The sequence below is a fragment of the Pyrus communis genome, chromosome 1, assembly GCF_041283825.1.
Source record: "Pyrus communis isolate YQ-2024b chromosome 1, ASM4128382v1, whole genome shotgun sequence".
Taxonomy (NCBI): Eukaryota; Viridiplantae; Streptophyta; class Magnoliopsida; order Rosales; family Rosaceae; genus Pyrus; species Pyrus communis.
In genome coordinates this window covers 10,896,621-10,907,081 of record NC_142565.1, presented here as the reverse complement: position 1 = coordinate 10,907,081, position 10,461 = coordinate 10,896,621, and the positions used below count along the sequence as shown (strand labels likewise).

Below are 10,461 nucleotides of genomic sequence, written 5' to 3'. Positions count from 1 at the left end.
GTTACTATTTTGTTTTTATACCAATTGAAATCTCATTTTATTAGATGCAAAAGGCGTTGTAACTAAGTTAATTATAGTAGTGCTATCTCTATGTACATGCATTCGAGTCTCCCTTCACATTATCGCATAATTTAGAACTAACTAGATTTTGCTCCCGTAAAAATATGCAAATGGCTTCATAGTTCTTGGTGTGTGACATGCTTGGCTTGGTCGAAAAGCCAATTTGATACCAAAATCCAAAAGCCAGTTTGGCTCCAAATTTCTGTTTTTCATGTTGATTTGTTTGATGTTTTAACGGCTCGATTAATCCAAGCTTGCAACCGAACTTCCACAGAATTGTAGAAAGTCCAATTGGGATATAAACAAATATCGTCTTATTGGAGCTAATATTAATGAACTGTCAACATCATGCACAGCTTTAGCAACGGACATAACCCAATCGTGGTTAAATGTCAATTGCAAGTTTTGTGCTTTGTGGTTCACAAGAAGAGAGTACGGGTTTGGGCTTGACGACCCAAAGTGATTAATATTCGGCTTTTTAGCTAACATAGTCCATGATAATTACATAACTCTTTATTTTGGTCTTTGAAATTTGAAATCAATAGAAGTGGTTACTAAGTTTGTCCATCATCAATCATTTTAGTCATTTCTTGAAAAATCTCCATTAATAAATATAAAATGACAAAAATACCTTCAATTTCTGTCAAATCATTTTGGTCCATTGTTTATTAAATTAAGATATTTTTGTCATTTGGTTCTTATTTAACATAATTTTTCAAAGAATGACCAAAATGATTGATGATGGACAAACTAAGAGACCACTTCTAATCATTTCAATCTCAGGGACCAAAGTGATGAGTTATGCAAATCTTAGGGATAACTTTGGCTAAAAAACCTTAATATTCATAAGTAACTTAAATTATGGTTTTGCTTCTCAATAAATTGAAGAGTGAATGTTACTAGACAAAATCGTTTTTAGTTTTCAATTTTTAGTTTTTTGTCTTTAGTTTTCACTTTTAAAAAACTGAAAACTTAAATCTTGTTTGATATCTACTTTCAGTTTTAAAAAATGTACAATGAAAACCAAAAAGTGAAAATTCAAGAAAGTCGTTGTCGGCTTTTATCTTTTGGAAAATTGAAAATTGAAAGTAGTTAACAAACAAAATTTCAATTTAAAAATAAAAGCGGAAACAAATTGAAAAAAACAAAACGGTTACAAACGGCCCCCATAATGTTAGCAACGTTTGTTTTTCGTAAAAATACTAGTGGGTTTTGATTGATTATTGCTTGAAATGAATCTTGTAAATGTGGAGTTCCCATAAAGTTACCCTTACACGTAAAATTTTCTTTTTTAACGGAAATTGTCTAATACTAAATTTAGCCTAATGTCCCCAAAACTTGCACCATTTTTTGTTCAGAAACAGCTAAAAAATTTATGTTTAACGCATCGAAAAACTTTTTGGAGGTTTATCATCTCCGATGGCAATTATATATTTGGCAAACTTCGGTGCCAGTTCAACTGAACTCATTTATGCAGGGAAGAAAAAGGATAAATGTATTAATTGACGTCCATATAAATAAGTACAATGTTGGATTGACGTTAGATTTTGTCGACTTAGAGTTTTGTAAGAAGTTGAGTCACTCCACATATTAATAATTAGTTTGTGGTGAAACCTAAACATCTTAGTAATGTTAGGGATATCATATTTTTATATCATATCAATGTGTATTTGATGTGCCACCCTTCGTAGATTAGCTTACTGACAACCTTTCACCTGCCAATTGATATTCAACGGTGAAGTGATAGGTATCCAGTTGATAGTACGCATTCCAAGAGAAAGGTGGACTGAGCTTCCCGATCAATCTTGGTTATCCAACCCAGTCTCTCCAAGCACTATTCCGACTCGCTTTACATCCCATCCTTGGTCCCTATTATTGACTTGGAGTCGCCAAGTGGCTCGATGGACATTTGAATTGACATTTTCTTGGAGACTTGTGCCTTAAGCTGTCAGTTTGCCTACGTGCTTTTGGAGGCCGGCAAGCATATACCAAGGTTGGTCGATGTTTGCCAGGCCATTGGCTTTCGATGCTTAGACGTGTTCTTTTCTAAGCCCATTGAACCTTGGGCAGCTTGGTCTCCTCTGGCTTTGACTTTGCCTTAGGCTCTTCGTGGCTTCTTTCCTGGGCGGCACTTTCATGTGGGCCTAAAAGTGCCCAGCATTAACACATTGAACGTCCAATGAGACAAATTTATTAATTAATTGATATGTGAATATTACTTTCCACGTCAAATGTTATATCAATGTAGTACAAAAATGTAATATTCTTAACATTTTCCAATATTTTTAGCTAGTGGCATTAAAATTTGTTGTGTACTCTAAAAAATTAAACACCAAGAATATTTAAAACATGGTTGTATTGTGAGTAGACAAAAGGGCTAATTTAACGATAAGAAAGTGCAAGGGAAAAGTACGAACTCGTCCAACTGAAAAGTGGAGTTTTGCAATGGAGCAATATGTTAGCAACCTCTCATTTTGAAATGGTAAATAGTAAAGGTAATTGTTATTCACATACATCCCCTTTTTATTTGCTCTTTCGGAACCGGTACATAAATTGGTGCTTTTTTTACGTTATTTATCTTAGTTAATGTGGGGTTTCCCGGAATCAAGTTGTTTGTTCAAGCTTCGGCTTAAGGAATAACAACCTCAATATAACCTACTCCAACCAAAAGTTGGCCCGTATAGCATAGTATGTAGCGTAACACTTGCTTGCTCCGAACCATTTTGTCAGAAGTTGTTTTTCAAAACAACATAAATACAACTTCTTCTATGATATTTCGGACGAGCATAAGCCATTGAGTCAGTCGGTCACTGCGGCTTATGCTCGCCCATATTTTCTTAAATTTTCTATTTTTACATTTCACACGCCTTTGTTAATTCTTATCTTGATATTTTTCAATTTATTCCCCTTGACAGCCGAAAATTAAAAGGAGTGTATAAAAGGTAAAAATAAGTGTGTGGATAGCACCACCCAAGATTTAAAAGAAAATGAGAAGCTACCAGATTTGATTGGTATTGTAATCAGTGTTCAACCGTTCAACATGGGCTTGGATTCACCAAAATCCACTCATATTTTATCAAAGTGTCAACGCTGCTTTTCAATAATTACCCACGTTACAGGAAAAAGATGTAATTATATGCAGAAAAAGGAATCTCCCCCCTTGGCCATGTTTCTGCAGGTACACTGGTCATAGAAAAGCATAACATTTGTTGGGACATGATTGTCCGGTCCGGCTACAGTAAAAATACTATTCGCCGTGGAGTGGTACTTTCGCCCATTGAGCGTCATAGCGCCACCTTCGTGTTTAGAAAAATCGGATCATATGACATAGAACTCAAACATGAGAAAATCTTGTATACAATCACAAGATATCAACACAGGATCAATAGGGTTTACAGAAAATCAATAAATTTATTAAGAAAGCAAGAAATGGAAACAACCAAAAGTGTATTTCATACAAGGACATGAAAGATGCTGCAGCAACAGAGGCTCAGTAAGCAGTTATGCTTTCTCCTGAGAACGGCTGACAAATGTTTAATCGATGCTTGCATCCTTACGTCATTGCAGATGCTCTATGCAGTGGAAGCAGCAGCAATTTCATATCCTTGCACAAACCTTCTCAACTTTTCGGTTTCACCAACAGCAGAAAGCCATTCGGTGAGAATCTCCATGGTTATATAATCCGGATTACAAGCCTGTTCAACCATTTGATCCATTAACTTAAATGCTTTCTGCAACAAATTGTTCTCCCTAAGACCCTTGAACATGGCATTGAATGTCAAGGTATTAGGTCTCACTCCCTTATCTTTCATACTATCCATCAACGAAAGAGCGAATTCCACTTGATTATTCTTGCACAAAGAATCTATTAAGATGTTGTATACTACTGTGTTGGGAGGAGCACTCGACTTAGAACCCATGTCTCTGAAGATCTTCATGGCTTTGTTTATATCGCCCTTCAAGCAATATGCATGTATCAATGATCCAAAAGTGACAACAGTGGGAACAAGATCCTCGTTTATCATCTTGCTCAGTACTCTATGAGCAATTGTAAGTTCCCCAGCTGAGCACAAATATGAAATCAACGTGTTGTATGTGATGCTATCAGGCTTTACTCCAGCTGTCTCCATTTCCTCGATCATCTCATGCACCTTCTCGAGTTTTTTCGTCTTGCAGAACCCATTAATCAAAACATTGAAGGCAACGACATCCAGGGAGAACCCGGCTTCCTTCAACTTTGATACAACAAAGCTGGCATCATCCATCCTTCCAGCTTGGCTTAAACCAGAGATCATGCAGTAGTAAACTTTTGCATCTGTGGAGCATCCAGAACTTAACATTTGCTCAAACAATTCCATTGCCATGCCAATATTGTTTACATTACAAAAGGAACTGATTAACGTTGTGTAAGTCGCGACATTGCCTTTCAGACCATCCCTCTGCATTTCATTAAGGAACTCAATTGCACTGTTGAGCCTTCCATGTCTACACAGACCATCAACCAAAGTATTGAGAGTAACTACACTTGGTGGTATACCTTCCTCCTTCATTTGATCATAGAGCTCACGACCCCTCTTGATGTCCCCAACCTTGTTGAAACCGTCAATCAAACTATTGTAGGTAACAGTATTAGGTGCACAGCCCTTTTGCAATCTCATTTTTTCCATCAGACGTAATCCTTCTTCTTGCCTTCCCACTTTACAAAGTCCATCAATCAGAGTGTTGTACATGATCTCATCGGGTTCAGCTGAAATCCCATCAGTTTTCTCTCCTCCTCCACTCATCCTTTCAAACAACTCCAAGGCCTCATTCACCCTCCTAGACTTGCACAAAAAGTTAATGACAATACCAAAAGTTACAACATCGGGAAGAATGTCCATTTCTTTCATCTTTACCATAAGCTCATTCATCCTCTTAAAATCATTAACTCTTCCCAAACCTGTCAAAAGTGCATTGCAACAAGCAGTTTCTACAGCACCACCAGAATTAATAACGTACTGTAAAACATCCCAAGCCCGACTAGTGTTCCTGTTCCGACATAATGAAGTGATCAATTTCGTAAGTTTCAAACTATCAGGGAACACACCATGCTCACCAAATTTCTGCACCAAACCCACAATGTCCTCGTCGCTGACCCTCCTCCCACGCTGCGCTCTCTTCAGCAAAGAGGAAAGCACAATATCACCGGTAACACTGTTGACCCGGAACTCTGCATTTGGATCAAACATTTTGTCGAGCACCTTCAGTGCATCATCGACCCGTCCCCATTTCAACAGCACATCAATCACCACATTGCGAAGATGGGTGTTCTTTAAAGCGGGGTCCAGACCGTTAAACACATTGACCGCCTCATCAACCATACCAGCAAAGCCTAGGGATCGAACTAGCAGAACAGCGGCGCCCATATTAACCGGGATGTTCCGCTCTTTCGCCATCTTATACATGTCGAAAAGCCTGGTTCGCGAGTTGGGTTCTCGCTTAGTGAGCTCGAGAACGGCCTGGAATGACGACGAGAGCGAGGCCGTCGCCGCCGCTGCCGAGTCTGGTGAGGTTGCCACATTCTCGGAAACGTAGTCGAAGAACTTGAGGGCTTTGGAGGAAGTTTCGAGGCGGCGAGTGATATGGAAGAGAGAGCGAGGAGAAGGAGCGGTGGTGGTGTCGGAGAAGAGGAGGTGGCCGAGCTGGTCCAAGTTCCAGTCTTTTTCATTGGATTGGAGGAGTTGGACAACTTGGGTTACTAGCGAGTCATTTTCTCGGGGTTGTTTGCTCGGTTTGGGGTTGGGGTTGGGATCGGAATCGGTAGAGAAGTGGTGGTTGAGGAGGAGGGGGACGAAGTAGGATTGGGTTTTGGAGGATTGGGGTTTAAGGAGGTGCTTCGAGGCTGAGAGTGATGGGTGGTTCATTTTGTTTTGGGAGAGATTTGAAAGAGGTTTTGGGTTTAAGAAGACATTGGATTGGAAAATTTGAAAATACAATCAATTTAAAGAGCACTTATTGAAGCCATTTAGAACTCAGATATGATAATATTCATCTTTTTATTTGTTTTATTGGTAAGTAAGACGTTTTAGGTTTGAATATCGTGGATGGCAAATTCGATGCCAAATTAAGTTGCTCATTGTGTGGTTTAGCCGAGCTCCCCCTCTCTTAACATAAAATATATCGTTGTACTAAAAAAAAAAAACACTTACTGAAATATAACATAATTTTTCCAATTTTTTAACACTAATCAAAATTAATGTTCAAAGGACTTTAGTTATCTTTAGACTAAAACTCTCTTCCTCCCAACATTGTGATTTTATTTACTATGAGCCTCATCGCTATTGTTAAACCATCAAGGTCCAGGCACCACTAAACTACTCTGTTATCTCTACTCAAAAGTAATTAAACCAATAGATCAGTACACCGATCACTAGGGCCAAGCAAGTGTCACTTTTTTTCTTACCACAAACCTTACAGTTAACGTCCTTCGCTACACAACGAGTTTTACGATTGCTACTCGAGCCGTAATAGAGTCGTCATTGAGCGATGTGCGAGTCTGGGAGAGGTATTCGAGAGCTCGAGTAGTAAAATTCAATTATTGAAATGGAGATGAGGAGTTTAGAGATGAGAAACAACGGAGGTTAGAGGAGAAGAGAAGGTTTTAGTCTCAGGGCAATTTAGTTTTTGGAACATCAATTTTGGTAAGTTTTATTTTGAAAGAGTTGGAAAAAGTAGGCCATGTTTCAATACGTGGTCTCTAAACATCCTGTAATTGTCTTTTAATAACTAATTCCTAGATACCATTTTCAGCCATCAATCTTCAAAGTATTGCTGTCAATGGGCAAATCTTGCCAATTTATCTAAGAGCTTTTGGAGAAACTATTGTGGACACAGGAACAGTGTTGGCACACCTTGCAGAAGAAGCGTATAATCCCTTGTTGCTGCTGTAAGTAATCAGAGCATTTGTAAGTCTCCTCAGTGGTTAACACTCCTATCCTATTGCACAGAGTAATTGTCATTTGCACGTCGCGACGGCCCTTTGTGGTTCAAAATGGTGAGTGTAGGAATTTGAAGCCACCACACTGCTGTTATCAATAGACATGGTAACAAAGCCTCCATCATTGATGGTTTGCATGTAGTGTCGAATTTGAATCGCCAACCAATGGCGGCTCATTTGTAGAAGTTGGCTGCGTCATTCAAGTTTTACACATCAGAAACGCCGACTCAATAAGTTGTCAATTAGTTGGTTATCTTTAGCTACGGGGATCATACAAACGCCTAAGTAGGTAGGCCTTAGCTTGCAAAATTTAAACTCAGTTTATATACTGAGGTCTTGTGCATAGCATGGTGTTATGTTTTAATGAAATATATTTCCTCTCCATCTCATTCCAGTTTGTAGCAATATACATACATACATACATACATACATACATACATATATATATATATATATAATATGTTCTGGCTTTGCAGTATCTGTTCTTTGCATTCTATTCGACGCTGTTTAGCTTTTGTGTTTGGCTGCAAGAAAATCTGCCGCTCCCCAATTTTCTAACAGAACACGATGTTACCTAATTTCCAACAGGTTGTTTCTCTCTCTCTCTCTCTCTCTCTCTCTCTCACAACAAATCTGACTGGCATTATATCCCGTAATTGTTCAGTACTGTGGCTGAGTCATTTCCTCGAATCAGCCTACACTTCGATGCTGGTGCATTGATGGTTTTGGAACCGCATGAGTACCTTGTACCTGCTGAACATGACAAAGCATATAAGTTTAATCTTCTTCCATCTTATTGACATGATTATTGATGGCCTGTGAACAAGTGTAATGGTTGGCTGGTTCTATTGTTACAGGATATGTGGTGCATAGGTTTTACGAAAGCTGAGGGAACGACCAAATGTCTCACAGTTTTAGGAGGTTAGACCTCAGGTTTATGTCGTGTGTTTTTTCAATCTTCAAGTGAAATACTCGATGTACATGTTTCTTCGATTGCAGATCTTGTTCTAAAAGACAAGATAGTTGTCTATGATTTAGGTCATCAAAGAGTAGGATGGGCGAAGTATAATTGTACGTTCAATATTCTCTTTGTTGTTTTCATTCCCCCTGGAGATTTCAAAAGTACCAAATTTGTTTCATGCTTGAAGTTTTCTCTTCAGGTTCACTGCATGTAAACGTCTCAGTGACTGCTCCTTCTGGAAGACATTCAGTAAAGGCAGTTCATCAGAAGACATGCTGCTATACAAGCTTCTAAATTATGGAATTGTGGGGCTCTTAATGCAAATAGCGGTGTTTGTCTTCCTTCCATTTTTTGTAAATTAAACCTCAAATCTTAAATTAGTCTCTCTTGTTGGTTAGCTCTCTTTGTGCTTCATCTGAGTTGCATTCAGTCAATACAAGTCCGAGAAGTTTTACATTGCGGAGCGATCTTTACTTCATTTTCGCATGCACCACCATCACATCGTCATACCATCACATCCACCATTCTGTATGTAAGTGTAACCGCTAGTCCTAAGCACTTTTTCTTTTATATTTAATGGGTCATTCCCTCTTTAAAATTCTTTGTCTTTTAGGATGCACGTACAATTTTCATGCTGGTAGCAAGTATTACTACAAAGGGCCCGCGAAAATTTTAGACTTCCATGCGGTTTCTCTCTTTTACTTTTACGGGTTTCAGTTGCGGTAAATTTTATTTTACAGTCGGTCAGTCTGAGTACTGCGCATGGAGCTAAAAGCATATGTCAAGCAGAATGCTACATACAAAGATAATACTTTGGGCCTTTTCACTATCTGTAATTTTGGAGGCACATACAAAGGGTAATACCCTACAGGAGTGCACATAATCAATACCTTACGAATAACTTCTTTTACCGTATAACGTTTATAATTGGAATATTAAAGTCCGTACCTACAAAAATAATTTGAACAGAAAATCGTTTAGTTATCCAAATATATCAAATGAATAGACATTTTATCATAAATGTGTTATTTAGTATTCACACATTCAATTTGTTCCACACATTTAGATGACTAAACGATTTTCAATCTAAACAACTTTCGTTGGTATACGAATTTTTTATATTTACAAACCAAACGTTGTTTCTTCGGTGTAAGGAGATGCCTTTATTTGTAACTATATATATTTACATGAGTGGCAAGCAGACTCATTTTATTATATTGTACTTCCATTACAGATTCATTTTATTCATCATTAATCTCTAGGGAGTTTTAACGAAAGGTTCACGGTACTGTTTACTTTAATAAAAAATCACATTTTTACACTAAAAAGTTAATCCTGGTACTATTCACTTTACTCTTTATTTTGTTCTTATCATTAAAATTCAAAGTTTTCAAACATTTTTCATTAGTTTTCCATAATCTCTATTGTAGGATACACTACTAAAAAAAATTCTTTCCAGACGAAATAATTTCGTTGGATCAAATAAGGTTTGGCCATCTAATGTTTTGCCCGATGAAAATTTATTGGGTAAAAATTGTCACACGAACGTGTGCCCAATGACTTATTAAAATTTTGTCGGGCAAATACTATTTACCCGATGACATTTTCATCGAGAAAAGTGTGGACCAACTTGGCTCGTCGAATCTGACTTGCCGACGACAGTATTTCTTCAGGTTCACGGAAATAGAAAAAATAAAAATTATTTTTCCCAACAAACAGTAGTCGGACAAGGAATTATATTTAAAAAAATACAAAGTACATGCTTGACGAAAGTATATGTCGAGCTGACTTTTCAAATTTTTTTTTAATTCATAAGTTAAATTATAATAATTTATTTTAATTATATTAATTTCAAAAGAAATCCTAATATTAAAAAAAATTATTTAATTACATTAAAACTGAAATATTTGTACAAAGGATGTAAAATATCGTAAACTAACTACTCCTGGGCGGTGGCTCGGATGATCAAGGAGGCGAATGCCAGAGGTTGTCATTGTATGCGTCATCTTAGCAATGTACTGCCGAAACTCATCCTTCCGTTGACCTGAAACTTCTTCCCGAGCTTCTTCTCGCTGGCGAAGCTTGTAGTTCTCATTTGGAAGTTTTGTCAAACTCAGGTGAGTATCCAGAAGTATACTTAATTGACCTTAAGGTACTCTTTTTCCTTACGATTAAGAGCATTTTTCCCACTGAGTTTTTGCTACCTGATTAGGTATCCTGGGTGGGTCATAACCTTGTGAGCTTTCTACTTATGTCTAGAAGACGTATAGTTTTATTTAATGTAAATTTCTCACATTTCTCCTTAGACTATGGGTTTTTCTCTTATACTCAGTTTTTAGCGAGGTTTTCTGAGTTTTATCTTTTATGCATTCTTCTGTTGATTTGAAACTCGCATTCGTTCATTGTACCGACGACTCCAACAACTGAATTTACTTCATCGATGAAGACTTAATGCGCCATTTAT

General features: G+C 37.5%; 2 protein-coding genes across 2 annotated transcripts; one reads left to right on the top strand and one right to left on the bottom strand.

Moving 5' to 3' along the window:
• Positions 1 to 3,451: 3,451 nt before the first annotated feature.
• On the bottom strand, positions 3,452 to 6,045 carry LOC137721239 (Pentatricopeptide repeat (PPR) superfamily protein). Its single transcript, XM_068460342.2, has one exon. The coding sequence runs from the start codon at positions 5,961 to 5,963 to the stop codon at positions 3,633 to 3,635; it is 2,331 nt and encodes a 776-aa protein (XP_068316443.2). The 5' UTR covers positions 5,964 to 6,045; the 3' UTR covers positions 3,452 to 3,632.
• A 597-nt stretch (positions 6,046 to 6,642) lies between these two features.
• Positions 6,643 to 8,291, top strand: LOC148699144 (aspartic proteinase 36-like). Its single transcript, XM_088690118.1, has 6 exons — positions 6,643 to 6,679; positions 6,850 to 6,985; positions 7,701 to 7,782; positions 7,894 to 7,957; positions 8,036 to 8,107; positions 8,197 to 8,291. Exons 1-6 carry the CDS (start codon positions 6,643 to 6,645, stop codon positions 8,289 to 8,291), a joined length of 486 nt encoding a protein of 161 aa, XP_088546244.1.
• Positions 8,292 to 10,461: the final 2,170 nt, after the last annotated feature.